This window comes from Schistocerca nitens, chromosome 3 (assembly GCF_023898315.1).
Source record: "Schistocerca nitens isolate TAMUIC-IGC-003100 chromosome 3, iqSchNite1.1, whole genome shotgun sequence".
NCBI classification, from domain to species: domain Eukaryota; kingdom Metazoa; phylum Arthropoda; class Insecta; order Orthoptera; family Acrididae; genus Schistocerca; species Schistocerca nitens.
Genome location: NC_064616.1, coordinates 169,637,844 through 169,657,935, shown reverse-complemented (window position 1 = coordinate 169,657,935; position 20,092 = coordinate 169,637,844). Strand labels below are relative to the sequence as shown.

The 20,092-nt window shown below is 37.0% G+C and overlaps 1 protein-coding gene across 1 annotated transcript in view; it reads right to left on the bottom strand.

Annotated features, from left to right (window-relative positions):
• The window catches only part of LOC126248110 (dystrophin, isoforms A/C/F/G/H-like), a 1,130,095-nt gene that overhangs the window by 1,051,395 nt on the left and 58,608 nt on the right, over nucleotides 1-20,092 (bottom strand). The window contains exons 9-19 of the mRNA XM_049948788.1: nucleotides 15,650-15,888; nucleotides 15,197-15,364; nucleotides 13,598-13,720; nucleotides 13,136-13,418; nucleotides 11,365-11,594; nucleotides 8,364-8,521; nucleotides 8,088-8,265; nucleotides 5,123-5,312; nucleotides 1,550-1,692; nucleotides 1,253-1,459; nucleotides 984-1,158 (exon numbers count right to left, since the gene is read on the bottom strand). Of these exons, the coding sequence (XP_049804745.1) occupies nucleotides 984-1,158; nucleotides 1,253-1,459; nucleotides 1,550-1,692; nucleotides 5,123-5,312; nucleotides 8,088-8,265; nucleotides 8,364-8,521; nucleotides 11,365-11,594; nucleotides 13,136-13,418; nucleotides 13,598-13,720; nucleotides 15,197-15,364; nucleotides 15,650-15,888 (2,094 nt within the window). The remainder of the gene's footprint in view (nucleotides 1-983; nucleotides 1,159-1,252; nucleotides 1,460-1,549; nucleotides 1,693-5,122; nucleotides 5,313-8,087; nucleotides 8,266-8,363; nucleotides 8,522-11,364; nucleotides 11,595-13,135; nucleotides 13,419-13,597; nucleotides 13,721-15,196; nucleotides 15,365-15,649; nucleotides 15,889-20,092) is intronic.

The following is a 20,092-nucleotide window of genomic DNA, read 5'->3' as shown; positions in this document are numbered from 1 at the left end:
CAGGATGGCCGGAGACGGGATTGAACCGTCATCCTCCCGAATGCGAGTCCAGTGTGCTAACCACTGCGCCACCTCGCTCGGTATGAAACTACGACAGGCCCAGCAAGCCAGTAGTGGCTAAATCTCTGCTATCAAGAATGGAATTGGAGGGTTAGATTATTACACACACAACTGTTAAATAAGTGGATGATTGTCACATTTTACTGCAAGTTCAGAGAGAAAAAATGCATAAATAACAATTTACACATACTGGTTCATTTTTGGGATGACACTGTTATGAACAAATTATATTTCAGTTTTTTTATTAACCACATGTAACTATCTTTGCAATATGTTGTTACACTTTTGAATTTTGCACTGCACATAAAATTTTGTGGTTTCATCTTCAGGTGATTTAATTTATGTATTACTGTATATGAAAGCTGAAGTGCTAAAGAGTGATTAATTATAACAATGGATAGATGCAGTTGTTGCACATCTAGTATGTATACATATGAGTTCTGGCTGTGAAGGCTGTGCCTTCCTCTACCTTGTGGTGTCATGTGGATGTGGTATGGAGGGCTAGTGGTCAGCACACTGCTCTCCCAGTCCCTTTAAAAACTTTCCAGACGGTTGAGCCACTACCTCTATGTCAAGCAGCTTCTCAATTGGTATCACAAGGCTGAGTGCATCCCATACCAGTCCTCCCACCGACAAAAAATTCTTGGTAGTACCCGCAATTGAACCCAGGTCCTCCTCACAGCAGCCATCTTGACTCACCACTCAGCTATGAAGGCGGACTTGCATATCTTGTAGCTATTGCAATGTTATGCACTGAGAAGGTAAGTTACTGCATTATAAGACATTCTGGATGTGATGTTAAAACAAATTTACACGATCTCCTTTGAAGCACATGAGCACAATCTGACACTAACACATACATTTCAAGATTTTCACATTGAACAAAACTGCAAGAGATAAAGAAATGACTTATAATCACATACCCATTTCATTCAGGTTGCGAAAATCTTCTGTCCTGCTATCAACCTTATCTTTAAGAAGTTGGTATCTTCCTTTCATCTGGTAAAGTTCTGTTGAGGAGTTGACTAAAGGTGATGGTGGTATTTCAGTCTCAAGTTTGCAAAGCCAAGCCTTAAAATCTTCAACACCACTGATCACCTAGTAGAAAAAATATACATACAGATCTTCAAGCTTATGAATGTGTTGGGAGATTAACTGCATGTGAAGCATGTAAAATGTTAAAAGCATATACCTTTCTGCTCTTTTCTAATGCCTCTTTCAGTGCAGTATTTTGTTGTTTTGAGTCTCCAGTTACTTTCTCCCATTTCTTACTTAAGGCTTCTAATTGTGATTTCAGTTGTTCTGCAAAGGCAGGTTCTGCATTGTCCAAAAGCTTCTCTGCTGTGGTTTTTATTTTGTTGAAATTTGGTTGAAGTGTTTCCACATCATCCTGAAGAGCCTGTTACAAGAGATTCATTAAACTAGTTACAATCTTTCACTCAGAAGTATACTGGAATTTTCATAGGGGTATCACAGTATATTAACTTACATTGGACTGTTCCAGTTGGGCTTCTAATGTCTCTAATTCACCAATTGGTATGGCATCATCTGCTTGCAGAAAAGTTTCAACTTCTTGCAGCCATGAATTGAGACCATCCATCTCATCATTAAACTGGCGCAATGTTTCAATATCTTAAACAAATGAGAAACAAGTTACATAATATTTAGAATATTAAGTTAATACAAAGTGAGTTTTATAACTGAAATGGCCAGTTCAGGTAATTAACATCTGGTTGTGTATCCAATGTATCCAGCCAGGAAAATGTCACCATACGCATGTCTTTTTGTTGTCTATTAGCTCTGAGAAAAATCATTGCCCAAAAACAATGGGACTATTTCAGTCTTTTATGTGTCTCTTGACATCCCAATGCCTCACCCATTCAACAATGAGAGATTATACTTACTCCTTCAATTATGTGTTACCAGTCAGTAACAGATTTACTGATAACAAGGTAATAATGAGGCTGATCTGAGCACCATAGGACTTCATTAAGTAGGGACCTAATTGGGGAGGGGGACTGCGTAAACTCATTTCATTTGAGTACCGGGATATGTATTTAGTTATGGGGATACTTGCAGTTCATCACATACTCTGAATCACTTTGTGATACATCATTTTTACATGCCACACACAAAGTTTTAGCAGAAGTGAAATTAGTAAGTGATAAAAATTTTATTTCATTCAATGTCTTCTTTCCACCTTTTCCTTTATATTTTCTGTCCAGTCCTGTGTTTTCCATGCTGATGTCTCACAATAGAAAGATGAGTAAACTGAATCATTCTGGGTCACTATGGTACATCATAGAAATTAATTTGGAATATGTAACTAACCATCTATTTGGGCACTGCTTTTTTCGTTGTTTTTGTCTGCCTGGCACTTTCCTCTCTATTTATTTATTATACTTACTTTGAACTTTCCTTGATTTTCCACTTACAAACTTTCAGTTGTTTTCATCTATTTATTTGCCACTGTTCTTTCAAGTACAGTTATGTCTTCAATGTCTTCATTCATATGCACTACACTGTAACTGATTTCACACTATATTAGTATGAGCTTTCTGTGGCTAAAAGCCACTACACCTTTACCATTGTCTCCAGTTCTTTAATGCTGTATCTGTACATTTCTGCCTTCTGGTCCCACTAACTGAGAGGCAATGTTAGCTAAATATCGAAGGACCTAGAGAAAAATTAGCCATGAGACATTGAAAAAGTAATTGTGACATTCCCTCAAATAATTTAAAGAAGCCGTTGATAACGTGACTCAAAATGGCTTGTGTGGAATATGAACTTAACTTCTCTTAAATGCGAGTTTAGCTTCTGAATCATTCAACATACTGCTTGGTACATTCATATTACATAACCTCACTCACTCACTCACTCACTCACTTACTCATTCTCTTGGCTCAAATTTGTGACTGCTCTCCCACATTGTTACATATTCTATGTCTCTATATTTCGTCATTAGTTCCTAATGCAAAAATGTATGAATCCTAAAAGAATATTTCTCCGTCAAGCTTTTTCTTTACACAAAATTTTTGTGTAACAAAATACAATGACATATTATCTCAACAGACCTACTTTTCATTTTTTCATATGCATCCTCTTGTATCTTTCTCATCAACCAAATGCTTCAAGTCTCATCTGCATGGAAACAGTAGTGGGAAATTGTAGACTAAAGGGCAAAGCAGGTATGAGTGCACAAACAGCATGTGCAGTGATGTTCTTTAGTGTTGTGACAGACTGAATTATGCACTTATCTTCTAGATAAATAGTGACCAATTAATATTCTATGTGTTTTACCTATATAAATTCTGTTAATCTAAAATTATACAAACTTCAACTAATCTTATTGATTTTGTCTCTTGTAATAAACATTGCTGGAATAAAAATGAAGACACCCTTTTCAAGGTTTTCAAGTCACTCCAGATTTATTGTTGCAACAGTGCATATGGGGTATGTGAAATGATTACATTTACAGATCAAGAACACAGGTGAAACACCCAAATTAGTACACAGTGTAGGTGCTGACTCTGGCATCCAGTTAATCATACAGATGGTGAATACCGTCCTGGGATACGTTATATCGTGCCTGCTTGACCTATTCACATAAATCTGTAAGAGTTGTTTGTTGACCAGTAGCACAAGTCACTTCTCATCCCATCATATCTCACACATGCTCAATTGGAGACAAGTCTGGATATTTTTATGGCCAGGAAAGTTGCTGCACATCTTAAAGAGCACATTGAGTTTCACAGGTAGTGTGTGGGCAAGTATTATCCTGTTGGAACAACACATCACCCTCCTGTTGCAAGAACAACAAAATAATGGGTCTAAAAACATTCTACATGTAACTAGTGCTGGTTACTGTCCCCACCAGCAACACCAAAGGTGAACAAGAGTTGTAGCTTAGCGCTCCCCAGACCAGGTGGCCTGGGTGTGGCCAATATGTCTTGGAAAAATGCACTTTACAATACAGCACTCACCAAGTCTACATTGTATGAGCAAATGACTGTCACTTGCATGCAGGCAGAATCTACCTTCATTGCTGAAAACTGTGGAACATCATTCCATCTTCCAAGTGATCCTCTGATGGCACCAGTTGAGCCACGCAATGTCAATGCCATGGCGTGAGTGGAAGATGAGCTAGAGTTGTGTGTGTCTGTAGTCCCACTATTAATAACCACTTCACAACAGTTTGTGTAGACATGTCTAGGCTCACAAGCCCTCTTACCTGTGCTGTGGTAGCTGTATGATCTGCCACTGCTGCCTGGGGGCATCCTGGTGGGCATCTGTGCTGTGTGGATGTCCAGAACCTCATCTGAGGGTATGAGAATGTTCACATGACCACTGATACCAGTATCTTTGAACAACTCACAGAGCACAGCCAACTTTGGTATTAATTCTCCAAAAGGACCACTCTGCCACTTGGAAGGCCACAATTTCACCCCTTTCAAACTCGCTCAGTTGGCTGTAAGGAGCACAAGTGTTTCTCCGTGGCATGGTTGCCCACTTGCTTCACAAGTTTACACCATACTGAGCCTTCTGCCTTCTGGCTGTGAGCATTCCCTATTAAAGGATTGACACAGATGATGCTATGGTAGCTATGCTATCTGTTGGTTGGTGACATTGAAACCATTATCAGTACATCTACTATCCTCCAGGTGGCATGTGCCATCATCAGATGAAAATCGATGTCATCTTTCCAGGTGTACCAAATCCCCCCCCCCCCCCCCCCCCCGGCAGTTTATGTTGACAAATCTTCCAACAAATTAACAGTTTTATTTTGGAGAAATAATTTCTTCCCTTTCTTCCTATTTTACTTATAATGTGGCACCTGGTTTGTCTGTATCATTATCAGTGTTAGTTTTTTTTTTCATTTTTGGCATAGTTCTTGTAATTTTTTTAGTATATTGCTTTCAAACTTTTGATTTTTCCTCAGCCTATTTTCACTGTAAAAGTAATGGAAAGCTAAGTTTTTTTGTCAACCTAAGTGTGGTTTGCATGGGTCATATTTTGTGAGTGTCTCAGATGATAATATCAATAATAATAATGAATTACTTACCTTTTGTAAGTCTGCACTGCCTTTCCTCTAAGATGGCTGGGATATCACTCCACCGTGTATTTAGGTCTTGGAGCTCTTCCCTTAATCTTTGACTCTGTGCTTCTGAACCAGCATGCTGTATCAGCTCTTGCCCAGTTTTGTTAACGTACTCGAAACTGTCTTGCTGTTCATCAATGGTGTTTTGTAGTTCCTGTATGATAAATATTTTTTTACTAATAATGAGTTCCATTTAGCATTCCATATTATATTACCTAAGGTTCCACACAGGACTTAATTTCGGTGCAATTATGAAGGTCATTCCATAAGCAAGTTATGCTTTTTTTAACACGATGTTTCTTAATGTACATGCAAGTATGTATCTACTACTTCTTTCCAGTACAACACTTTATAACATTAAATCAATTTTTGAATGTTCTCATCATGAAATTTGCTACATATGGTACCCAGCTAATAACAATTCTTTTTCATTTCATCATCATTATCAAATATTATCACCATCATTATACATTTATTAGATGCTGCAATATTGCTTTACACCAAATATGCAATCACATTTCACAGCCTCTCACTTTGCTCTCCACAGTCAGTCTTGTATTCTGACTTAAATATTCACACCCATGTGAAACAAATATTTTGTCCAATAAGATAATAAAAAGGCAGATTCCTGAGAGAGTGTAGCATATTCACTACACACAAATTCTGTCATTTCTCTTTAACTGTAACTGCATGAAATATCTATATGTATGAAACTATTCTCAAACTGACGCCTTTACAAATTTCCTAGAAACTTTGTTACACTTTCTTATTTTTCTAGTGTGCCCCACAGGAGATTACTTCAAATAGAAGAGTGCAGTAGTTTTCATTTAATAACACACGTCATTTACAATGGTATATGTTTCAACTGTATACAGTAAACAGTATATTCTGCATGTCAAGAACACACTTGCATGAACAACATAAATTCTTTGGAGATTATGCTAAACTTATGTGTAGAATATATATTCTCATGGTGCATAATGAGAAAGAATGTTCAAAATTTGACTACTGTTAACCAAAACAAGCAAATTTTTCCAAAAAATCCATTTTTTCAGCCAATACTGGTGGTCTGATAGGTAAAGTGCCCCAATTGTTGTAAAAGAAACATGCAAGTAATGACAATCCAGCAACAGTTGTTCTAGTAATTTACACATATGAAGGCAAACAGTGTGGGATTCACATGAGAAACAGAAGTGTACCACTTGACATGACTGCTAATCAGTCATACTTTTTCTGAGTATGCATTGAACATTTAGCTACAATTTTTGAGATATTGTACATTTGGTGACTGCTCTCCTCTTCTCATAGTGTTCATTATAGGTAACAATAATGGAATTGTGTTACAGAGCAATGTTGGAATATCTTACTTATTCATATACCACTCCTAATGTTAACATTTTTTTCCTCTTCTGATTTCATTTTATTAATAATACACGTACAACAGTATAGAATTTCTTATTCAAGCAGTGATGTGTAAAACTTTATTATTCACTGTGTAATTTTCAAATTACTGATGACTGTACTATAGTTAGTTCACCTGCAAATATTTTATTCACAGAAATATTTGTGATTTGCTATACATGCAAACCAAGGGATGGTGAAATTTTTTTCAAAAACATTTAAGTTTTTCCAAAAACTATGAATTTTAACAGTTATGCATACTCAAAATTTTCATGTTCTAGAGTGGTCACATCTTAAAAGGTAATTTATTCAAAATTTAGTAGCATAGTTTTATACCCCCAATTTTTTTGTTTCCAAAAGTTACCAGTTTTCATTAAATTGGTTTGTTAACTTGTTCATTATTCCAATTAGAAAATTTCACTTTCTCAAGAATTTCTAGCAAATTCTGGGAATCTCCTTTAACAATGAACTGCACTATTTTATCATTTTCTAATTGTACTGCTGTTAGTTGAACAAACTTACATCACTGTCTATTGTGTCTTCGTTCGTTTTAAATTTCTAGATCTGTATGTAAATACTTACAATGTAGTAAAACTATAATTCAAACAATTTTATTTTTCCATATCATGCACACCTGTAAGTAGGTGCAAGTACACAAAGCCTGTGTCACTCTGTGTTTAAGTATCAAAATGTAACTAACTATCTATTTGACAATATGTTATCAAGCCCGTCAGAATCTAACAGTTATTATGCGAACAGTCTACATCCCGTTATGTAGTTTTCAGTTTAGTTTTTACTATGTGGGTTTGCTAGTGACATTGTAAACATCATGTAGTCTTTGGTTTATGCTTCATCATGCAAATTTCAGTCAGTTTGTGTTTAACCACCATGAAGTACAAAATGTACAGTTTCTTTGTGTGTGTCAGTAAGGACCTAGCTGTGAACTTTTGCATAATCTATGTTTCAACATTCAGACAGTAAAGATATTATGCCAGAGCTGGGTAAAGTAATATGTTAGACCGCCACTAGTGAACATTGAAAATGTTTGTTAATTAGTGTTACTTACTGATCTGTGTCCAACATTGAATTCTCACATGTTACAAAGATAATCAGAGAACAGGTGAACACTGTGAGTCAATAAATGTGCAGAGATCAATAATTGATTGTTGCAAAGCTGTGTACTTTATTTTAAAAATGTTCATCAAATCCATCAGCAGCAAGAGGATGATCAAAGAAGAAATGTTACAAGACTTCCAAAATGCAGTTCCAGGTCAGTTACAACTCAGCTGCCATTATATAAACAAAACAGTCACTATTGTTTGTTTCTGGACTAAATTTTGAAGATAATATTAGAAACAGACACAAAAACTTCATGCGGACCATGTCCCTGAATTGCCATTTGCTATGAGTGTGTGTTATAATAGAGGTGTGTAGTAGTACAAATTTAAAAGAAGGTGTAAGACCGTTCCAAGCAATACTGTTTGGATGAAAATTACATTAATAAAAATAGAATGTAGAAATATGTTACCCTGAACTTCTGAAGCTGGTCCTCCATTGTGGTAATATCAGACACAACAGCATGTTCTGAAAGCAGCACACCTTCAACATTGTGCACCCATTTCATCAGTGCTTCTTTTGCTTCAAGATACTTCTTGGGTGGCGTTCTATCAATGGCGCTGGTTAGTTCAGTCTGTTTTTCAGTCAGCCTAAATAATAATGCATGTTGGAAATCAGCAACACAAGTCAAAATACTGAAATGTACACACTTTTTCTTTTTATAGAATTAACAGCTCTCTTCCATTACCTCAACAATAAACTGTTCCATCTCTGAAGAACTTTGTTTGCATCAGCATCAATATCTTCAGCATAAGGTCCTGCAGTTTCATTTGCAGAGAGCTCAGCTGATCTCTTTTTGAACTTTGTGAAGCGCTCTTCATTGGACTTTAGAGTTTTGAGTTTAGCCTGGAGCAAATTTTAATAATTATAAATTACAAAAAAAAAACTGTGTTGATCAAATACATCAAAAAATATGGAGGACTGTCAGACTTTTCACTTTGGGTTAATTATTAAGAAGGCTGGAGATGACGAGTATTCAGGGTTTGCATGTTGCTCCAAGATGTGTGCCAGTCTCAGTCATATACAACACTTTCAACTAGTCATTTGCACATTCCACTGACTGTATTTGTGACTTCAGCAAGTAGATTGAGGTGAGAGGTTGTGTATGATGGGGTAAATAGATGGAGAATGTGACAGGAAGTGAGGGGAGTGTTTGGGGAAGAGTAACTGATGGCTTTGAGGGAGACAGCAGACACACAAGATAGGAATATGACAGGCAACCACCAGAGTGAGAGAGTTTGTTTGTGCTCTTGGCCACAATTTGGTGGTGGCCATTCAGTCTGGTGGACAGCTGGTTAATGGTAATGCACGCACAAAATGCTGTGCAGAAATGGCAGTAGAGGTGGTGTATGACAAGGCTGCTTTCACATGAGGCATTGCCTCTGATAGGATAGGATAAGCCTGTGACAGGACTAGAGTAGGACATGCTGGGTGGGAAAATTGGGCAGGTCTTGCAGAAGGGTCTGCCTGTGGCAAGGACTGGATGTGGGAGTGGCATAGGGATGGACCAGGACATTGTGTAGGATGGGTAGGTGGCAAAATACCATTTTTGGCAAGATGTAAAGCCTCATGAGTAGGTTGTTACTCTTTTCTGTGCATAATAATAGATAGTCAACGCAATGAGGGCCATCCTACCCACAATCCTTCCCATCCCTCCTAAAGCAGTATTCCACCATCCACCCAACCTACACACCATCTTGGACCATCTCTGCACCGAACCTACCCCAATCACTTGCCTCAAGGGTCATATTTCTGTGCAAGACCTAGGTGCAGTACCTGCCCAATTCACCCACCCATCACATCCTATTGTAGTTCCACCACAAGCTTATGCCACACATAAGAGGTTGTGTCACATGTGAAAGCAGCCATGTCATATAACAGCTCTATTGCAATTTCTGCACAGCATTTTATGTGAGCATGACCACCAACTAGCTATCCATCAGAATGAATAGCCACCACCAAACTGTGGCTGAGAGCAGGGTTGACCACCCATTGGCAGAACACGCTATGAGCACAACATGCTCAAATTCAATGGCTGCATCGAAATCCGTGCCATCAGGATCCTTTCCCCCAGCACCAGCTTCTCTGAACTATACAAATTGGAGTCATCCTTGCAACATATACAATGCTCCTGTAATCCTCCTATCTCAATCTCCAAAAATCCACCACAGTAACACCCTCTACCCTACAGCCCCTCTTCCTGTGTCCTGCCACTCCCTCTCAACCCACTCCATGTGATCGTCATCATACTCTCCACAAATTCATTAGCTCTATTTAAGGTTGAATAACATGTACACTGTTTTTGTTCTAGTGATTTTTGTTTCTTTGAAACTAGTTTTTGGCTTATTAGGCCCTTTTCAAGAAGCAAGTTACTAGCATCTGACAGAGCACTAGTTTTTAGGTAATCAAAGATTATAGACAAAGAAACAATAACTTGCATAGAATGTTGTGCATCAAACTTGTTTCTTAACATTGAAATTACACTTTACACAATGGACACTGTTAAACACAATAAATAATTAAACAACACAATATTACAGGTTAAATGGTTACAATGTTTAATTTTGGGATATCTTGACATTGGCTGATTAACTCTTAAACTGAGCACTCCTCATTAATGTGCAACAAACATGTTTTTCTTACATTGTAAACTAAACTTTAGGCAGTGTCCATTGCCTAAAGTTTAGTTTACAATGTTAAAAAACATGTTTGTCACACAACATAAATGAAGAGTGCTCAGTTTAACAGTTAATCAGCCAATGTCAAGACCTCACAAAATTTAACATTATAACCATTTAACCTGTAATACAATGTTGTCTAATTATTTATTATGCTTAACATTGTCCATCATGTAAAGTGCATTTCAACATTAAAAAACAAGTTTGATGCACAACACTCTATGCAAGTGATTATATCTTTGCGTACAATGTTTGATTACCTAAGAACTTGTGTCCCTTTCAGACGCTAGTCAGTTGTTTCCTGAAGATGGCCTAATAAGCTGAAAACTAGTTTGAAATAGACAAAAGTTAATAGGAAAAAAAAGTGTACTTGTTACTCAAATTTAAATATGGAATTTTTCTGCCAAGACATAATGGAAGAACCTATAAATTAAATAAATCATCAGCTCTGGTGCCTGTGTGTCACATTTCTATCCCATATGCCAGCTGTTTCTCCATCCCACATTCCTCTCCCCATAGACTTGCTGCTTCCTTGTAAGCCATCGGCTACCCTAGAGAACACAGAGAAATCCAAATCAAGATAATGACATAAGACTACATGATTTCTTTATCTTAACACCTGCATACTCTATAATAATGACTACTGTTGCCAGTAATTTGGACTGTGGTTGTTTCACATTCTGATTTTAGTGCCATAAACTGAGAGCTCACAATGATGTTAGCAAGCAACTGTCTACCATTGAGATAAATTATTTTGCTACAAGTTGGAGAGAATCAAATAACACACAGAATCAATGAAAGAATTTTGAGAGTACAGGAAAATACACCAAGGACTATTTGAGTGATAATACTCGAAAATATAATATCATCCTCGATTGAAAAGTTTTAGTTAGTCAAACTTTTGACTTTTAAAAGTGATAAGATGTAAGTACAATTTTAAATTATATGCAACAGGGAAAAATAGTAATACAATATAACACAAAAATTTGTGTTTCTGTAGCTGTTACTCACCCTGCATTGTTCAAGCTGATGCGCAAGACTCACTGACATTTTTGGAGATTCGAGCCATTTCTCATAACCTTCCAACAGCAATTCTAAACTAAGAACTTCATTATAAAAGAGTTTTCTATCATTCATAAAATCTATAGTTTGCCTGTGGTGTTGTAGTAACTGTTGTACACCATGCCATCTTGTTTCCAAGTCATTTACAATTTTTTCTTCTGCATCAGTTTGTTCATTTTCTACAATAATAATAATAAAAATAATACATCTACGAAATACAACCACAAGAACAAGAACAACAACAACAACAATAATAATAATAATAACAATAATAAATTATGAACTCAAAACCAAGGCAAAAAGTAGGGCCTACTGTTCTGAATTAGGCAGTGTAAACTCCCCCAAATGATTATGGTAGAATCTTATGCTCCTGGTTAAAACACCCACGCAGATTCCACTGAATTGTCACTTTTATGATAATTGACAACAAACATCCTGTGGCTCTGTGCTGAACATGGAAATGAATACTTGATCTGGATGCAGAATAGTTCAAGGAGAAAATTAATCATGAGCCTTTCTCATACACACAACTAACCATATGACTGCCTCTGATGTATTACATGTCAGTGGTTGACTGGAATCCTATAGCTTCCTGGCCTATTATGCTGGTTATGAGACCAACTTCAATGCCTTTCTGGACTTCCCTAGTGCCCTCCCTACACTAAATGGAAATTAGTTATTAGAAGGAAGTGGAATGGGTACATGGAGGACGCACCGGAATTTGCTCACGAGACATGACTGTGTATAAATCTGATGTTTCATATGGCCTTAGAACATGTTCTCATGTCCCACAGATTCTTTATTCTGTACAACAGGATAATGTATACATCATGATTGTGTTGCCTTCAAGATGCTAGAACTGAGGAGGAGACAGAAACATAAATAAACTGGTCCCATGTCAGTGCCTGCAGAGGATTCAGATGCATAGTGAGAACATGTAAATATTTGCTTCTACATACAAATATCAGCTGAACTAAATTCTTACAATGAAAAGGTGATAATTGTTCCATTAAATTCTGTGAGAAATAATCAGTATAATTAAAAATATGAAAAACATAATTTTCACCAACACATGAAAAAGCTAATGATTGAAACAATGATTACTGGAATGTAAGTAAACTGAAATTGTATTGGATTATAAATTTTTTCTTAAGTAATGAATTCCTGGAAAGTTGTAGGTTGCTTGGTCAGAGACCTTAATAGACCTCACAACATGATGTTTTGAAAGCTTATGGCACTACCAGAATCAGACATAACAAATGCACTCTGTTGTTGTTAAACAAGAAGCAGCTAACTATGTTGTTTCTTCTCTGTACCAAGTTTATTTTATGCTGGAAACACAAACATTACCAATCCAGAGGTCAATGTATTGTCTACACCAAATGGTGGCAATACTGTATTATGCCTAATTATTGTGTAAGTTCTACGATTGTTTCTGGCCAATCAGCTGATGATCCTTAAGATATTTTAATGTTTGTACAGTTATCACTTAACTGATATTAGAGTATAGACAAGACAACTTTGAAAATATCAATAATCATCATGTTCATATCATTACACAAGTTTAAGATGACGATTGTTAAGTAGGTTTTCATATTATTATAAATGTGTTGATATAGGGGTGACAAGCAGTCAAAAATGCAAATGAATGAATAAGGTTTTAATTCTTAAGGTGTCAAACTGTAGAAGAGAGAAACCTCAGGCAAAGTTTGTAACTTACGGATCTGCAGCTCCCTTATCATCACTTTGGCAAGGCTTACAAGCTGCTTATAATCTTCCTCATGAATCTCTATATCTGACTGACTTTCTTCATAAATTGCTATTTGTTCTTCCAAACTGTAGTTGTTAAATGTGCTGCCTTCAGAACTACTTCCTTCTTTACAGGTATCTAACCTTGATTCAATATGGTCCAACCATTTTTGAAAAAGTGCAAGTTTTGTATCAAACTCAAGCCGATTAACAGTTGCTAGACGACGTTTCTTTGGACTTGCATGTTGTAGAATCTGGAAACACATTACATGGTTTTTTAAATTCATGTTGGATCTTCTGAACTCTGCAGACATTAATGTTAGTTGGTGAATGACGAAACCAGCAACAAATTCACCAACAAACAATATGCATTTATTGAAAATGACAGCATCAATCAAAACTTATATAAATTTTAATTGTGTAAAACCATTACCTCTTGACTAGACTGCAAAGTAAAATTAGAACTCCTGCTCCATCCATCATCTTGAGAGGATACTTCAGACCTGCTTTCAGTAGCAATTGGTTTTATGCTAAATTCAAATCCGGAGCTATTTATCTGTTTGAAAGGAAACAAAACTGCATGAATAAGGTACACACTAACATTTCAGGTTTTATCAGTACCAAAGAATTATTATACTAAAATGTGAATCCACTTGATTGATTATTATTATACCTTACTAATCAAATATCAGTGTATAAGGAACACATGTATCAACCTTACTGATACATTTTTCGAGTAAACAGCAGAATAATGGAACCGGTTTCTAGCCAAACTATGCAAAAAGGGAGCAGTGGGAGCAGATCGGGGAGAAATAATAAATAAAAATGTAATGCATTATTGTGCATGGGCTGGGAAAAGAGTCAAGAGATTGCAAGGTAGGGTGATGAATTTTCATTAGAAAACAATGCAAATATCTCAATACTTTTTCTACTGAAGAAAATAAAACTGAATGAAGAAAATCAGAGAAATAAGCAGAAGTTCTCTTATTTAACAATATGTAGCCACTTGTTATTTTCTCTCAAGTTTCATTCATTCACACAGACAAATAAAATGTAGTTTTCCTAAATGACATCTTCTAATTGCTTGTTTTGTCTAGGCTAGCATTGTTTCCATTTTATTTTTCTGAGGAAGTTATATCTTTTTAAAATATCAGTGTAGCTTGTATGATAATTATATAGCTGTTAGGCTGATGCTGTAGTTTGTTTTGTGAGAAATTCATTTAAACAAAAATATAAATAACTGCGAAAATCTTCTACAAGACACTGAAATACAAAGAAGGTAGGCACGTCCCCGATATCGGTGTAGTGAGATACAATATTCGTGGTAAATATTTTGGCACTTTCTGCAGCGAGGAATTCAGAGTGTTCTATAAATATTTTTAGATGAATGGAATGGGTAAAGCTAATCATTCACCATAATGTGGTGGTTTTGTGTAGTGGACAGGCACACAAACAAGAAACATGAATAACATATATCAATTTACAAATTTGTTTCTTCAGAGCTTAGAGGACCACATACACCTACAAATTACAAAAGAAAAGCACCAAAAGTGGATATTTTACAATATTAATTTATTTAGTTTACTGGTTTTTGGCTTACAATGCTACCATCATGCAAACACCTGTTCTTCCTTCTGGTGCCCTTTATTCAGCCAGTGTAAGGTCATGACTGGTGTAGTACTTATCCAATTTCTAGGAGAACCAACCACACCTGTACATAGACTATTATTACAAGGGGGTTACCGCATTTTTGTGGTTTTCATTTATATACATGAAGTTGTTTTACTAAGGAGCAATAGAAGAATCATTTAACATGGTATACTCGTGACACACACTGTTCCAACACTGCAACGTAACTGTGTCAAGACAACAATTTTCCACATTGAACAGGATTTGCAATTACTGTAGGATAATCAATATTTCTGCAACTAACAGCCATATGTTAGTAAACTGCTATATTCTTAAGGAAATCATTTAACACTGACTTTTCTATACATACACTGAACAAGTTTGTACACAGAATTAGACTTACACGTTGACCTTGAACTTCCATTATTTGTATCAGAGCATCCCATCGGTCCTGCAGCATTTCTATCTTTTCAAGAATTTTGTCAGTAGCAGAACCGGCCTGCAGCTTTTGAGCTAAATCCTGAAGGGCAATGATTTTTTTCTGGTGATCATCCATTTCAACTCGGATTGTCTACAAAGGAAAACATGTAACTGTGAATATAAACAGAAAAAGTGATCTAAAATTGTTAATTTAAGGCCAATTCTATTTTATGCTATAATTTAGGTACTTCATACACACACAAAAGTGTGTATGCACACAAAACAAAATAATTTCAGACAAGCCAAAATAACTCCAAATTTTCTCAAATGTTTTTATTATGAAAAAACATATAACAGTTCAGTTTCTTACAATTATGGCCATGCTATAGTCCAATAAATTAATGCATTCCAACAATGTTCCAAAAATAGCATGTACCTGCAGTGTGCGAACTCTTTCCATAACCTGGCCCATCTCCTCTAATGGTGTAGCCTCCATTGTTTTAAGCTGTGTTTCACAGGTATCAAGTGCTGACTGCACAAACTGTAGCTTCTTTGTAACTGGACCCCATACTGTTGCTTGATGTTGCAGCTGCGCCCATCGATCTTCTGTCCATTGGCATATATGCGCCCAGCGCTCTCCCAAAGCTGTCAGCTGGTCCTCCATCTGAGCATATGCTGAAACAGTTAATCTCAAACTTAAAATGGAAACTCAAAGGCACATGGGAAATATGGATATGTAGAAGAAATAACTATTATAGTGATTAAAACTGTGAGGGATATCCTGAAAGTAACAGACATTTTGTTCTATTGCAGAACAAAAGTAAAACTATCTCTAAAGCAAAACACTGAAAAGTAATGGATATGTAGAACCTGTTGCTAGTGTTGATAATCTCCCTTTGTCCCATAAAATTTCAAGCATGCAGCCACATAAATTTGATTTCTTCTTCTAATATTTTGGCTGAATACTGTCCAGCCATCATCAGAGTGAGCTGAGGTGACTGATGCTCCAGTACTAGCTCCATCCTTTTAAACCCATGGACTGCACCACTGTGCGTGTGCCACAGATAAACAAGGTGCCAGAGAGGTTGATCAGTGGCAAAGAGGTATGACATATGCATGTAATTAGATCTATGACTGCGCTGTCAATCCACACAGTGATATAGATGTATCACTGTCAGCTGCACCGTTGCGGCATCTTTGTGAGTTTACTACAGAAATTGCCAGATTCCATGATTTGTTCAAGCTGAAGCTGCTATGTCTCTTAATTAAATTCATTACCAACCAAATTTCAATTGCTCATTTCACTACTGAGTCTCAGAAAGATGAAGTTGAGGCCAAAATTTTGACACTATCATACATCATAGAGTGCCAGTGTCACTACAATGCTCTGCCACCACAGATTTATTAGGCTGTAAGAGCCGGCTGTACCTGCAGTGCTCTGTGCATCTCTACTGCCGATACGTGTCATCTTTCCAGTGTATGAACGGACACACTCACAGGGGATCTTGTAAACCCCAGGCTTCTGAAGCACCAAAATCATCTTTAACAGAACCCAGGAGTGCTGCTGTGTTTGGTGGAGGGCAAAAAATCACTTTCACTTTGTATTTACTGAGGATCCTTCCCATTTTGGTGATAGGCTTCCCAAATATGACAGAAAAGCTATGGATTTAACACTTTCCGTGTCTTCTTCTGCATTTCTTATACCCACTGTTGGTTTCATTTATAGTGCCTTACATATCTGCTGTGGAGTGTACCCATTGGCTTCAAAACTCTTCTCAGGTGTAGAAGCTCATCCTCCAGACTTCTCTCGGCAATGACGTGTGTTGTGTGTGCCAGGGTTCTGAGTACATTCATAGTTTGCATGGGATGGTGGCAGCTATTTGCACATAAATATAAATCCATATGGGCCAGTTTTCGACATACTGCATGTCCCAAAGTGCCATCAAATTTGTCTGTGGGTGGAATTTTTATTTCTTCCTTTGTCTTTCCATTTAGGAACTGACAACCAGAAAAGGTATTATCTCTTAAGAAAATGTTTTGTGTATCAAGCTAACAGTTTAATTCTGTAAATAGTAGCCACATATACTACTGAAGAATGCAGTGTATATCTTCATCAACCATTTCACTGATGAGAAATGTGTCATCCATGTATCCCCCATAGAAATATTAACACATTCTAAGAATGGGGGATTTTTCTCTAATAATTTGTTGTCAAGCTGTTTGAGAAATATCCACCAACATGGCCCCTGATGTACTTGCAGTCATTGAAATTCAACTATTCAATCTATAAATTTTACCGTTAAAAGAAAAATAGTTGTATATCACTTATCATATTGGAACAGTTATTCATTGTATCACATCTACAAATACAATGTCCAGCTTAACCTGTTACTAACATTGCAAGATGAAAAATAGATTATTGGCCACCTCGCACAATAATTTAAAAATCTACCAGTGATTTTCTCTAGAAACTGTTGTGTAAAAACAGGTCATCCACTTAATGATGACAGTGAGACCACCTAAACACATAGTGAGCAAAATAACACAAAAACAAACCCTTTTGTGACAGATATAGATATTGCAATGCTTCATTTAAGAATATGCAATAGGTTAAGATGGCCATAAAAATTGGAAGTATAATGTTTATGGATAATAGAATGGAAACAACTGAATAGTATATGTATTACTGAATTAGCTTGATGGCTGTGTAGGTAAGCATCAGAGAAAAAATTCAAAGGTTCATAGTTTGATACTCACATGGTTATAAGAGCTTTCTCCTATCAATTAGCACATCATTCACCTCTGATAATGATTTGTATTTTATGTGCGAAAACAACAAAGCTGAACATTAGTTCTAAGCCCATCATAGACAGCATGTCTAGCATCAATTGGACAAAGAAAAGCAAGGATATATCTTCTCAAAAAGCCTAATAAAGCAGAGAGGAGCTCAAACCAACATCCAAATTTTTTACTTAAATATTTCTGGTGGCAGCAAATAATATTATCATGCAAGTGTTTATCACTGTATAATAGTCATCAAGAGGGGAGTTAGGTATTTCTAAATCTACGTACATGTTTCACAACAAACTGTACAAACAGTGGATGGTACTTCGTACCAATATCAGCAATCTTCTGTCTTATTGGAATTTATGCATGGAGTGAGGGGAAAGTTACTATTTACATGCCTCAGGACGCACCTTACTCTCTCTTATGTTTTTCTCATTATACATAGACTGATGCAGAAAACTTGCACTGCCAAAAAATAATTAATTTAGAGCAATGAAATTTCAGAATACATTTGTCTAGGTAACATATGTAAGTGATTAACATTGCAAGGTCACAGGATAACGTAAGCATGAGATAAGCCATTGCAATTTGAAATGCTGGTACCTTCATAACTGATGTAACTGCCAGAAAGCTGAATGCAAGCATGCAAACATGCATGCATTGTGTTGTACAGGTACTCGTTATCAGTTCATGGGCTGGATTTCCATGCCTGATGCACTTTCTTGGTTAATACATGGACAGCGAGTGCTGGTTGTGGATGAAGCTGTAGTTGCCATCTGATGTTCCAAATTCGCTCATTAAGCAGATCAAGGCAACATGTCAACACACTGTACAGCATGTTGGGTTACAACATCAGTATGTGACTGAGTGTTATCCTGTTGGGAAACATCCCTTGGAATGCTGCTCACAAATGGCATCACAACAGGCAGAATCATGACATTGACATACAAATCTGCAGTCAGAATGCATGGGATAATCATGAGATCGTTCCTGCTGTCATAAGAAATCACACCCCAGCCCATAACTGTATGTGTTGGTCCCCGTGTATTGCACACAGACAGGTTGGTTGCAGGTCCTCAACTGGGCCCCTCCTAACCAACACATAGCCATCATTGGCACCAAGGCAAAACCAGCTTTCATCAGCACACAAAACAGACCTCCAACCTGCTCTCCAATGAGCTCTCGCTTGACACCATTGAAGTCACAAATGACGGTGATTTGGGGTCAATGGAATGCATGCTACAGGGCGTCTGGCTCAGATCTGTCCCTGAAGTAACCAATTTGTAACAGTTCATTGTGTCACTATAGTGCCAACTGCTGCTCAGATTGTTGCTTCTGATGCAATATGATGCACCAGAGCCATACGCCGAATACAATGGTCTTTTTTCTCGACAGTGCCACGTGGATTTTTGGAGCCCAGTCTTCTTGAGACTGTATATTCTTGTAACCATTGCTGTCAGCAATCATGTACAGTGGCTACATTCCTGCCAAATCTTTCTGCAGTATCTCCAAAGAAACATCCGGCTCCTCATAGCCCTATTAACTGACCTCACTCAAGCTCAGCGAAGAGCTGATAATGGCGTCTTTGTCACTGCAAAGGCATCCTTGACTAACACCAACTCACCAAGTCCAGTCTCAAAGGTAACTAAGACTCACAACCATTACAGTATTTATTTAAAGTGAACTAGATTTGCATCCTCACAGTGGCACTATTAATAACACTATTACGTAACTGGTGTGAAATTTGAAAAAACATCACCTTTTAGATGTAGGAACATGCTTACCACCTTATGCTTATGTTACATAACAGTTCTTTGTGTTACGACCCCCCCCCCCGCCCCCCAATATGAGGTGGAGGCATCACAACCCCCCAATATGAGGTGGAGGCATCAGAATTGTTGCTCAGTCTTTCTTAAATACCAGTTCTACAATTTCATCCATTTGTGTTTCATGAGACTGATGTTTCCATTCTTCCAAAGACACTCATTTCAGTTCCACAATTATTTCCATTACACTTTCATGCAGGCAGTACTGAACTTTTTAATCTTTGCAGAATGCCTCTGAATTTTTTGATGTCTGTTTTCATGCCTAT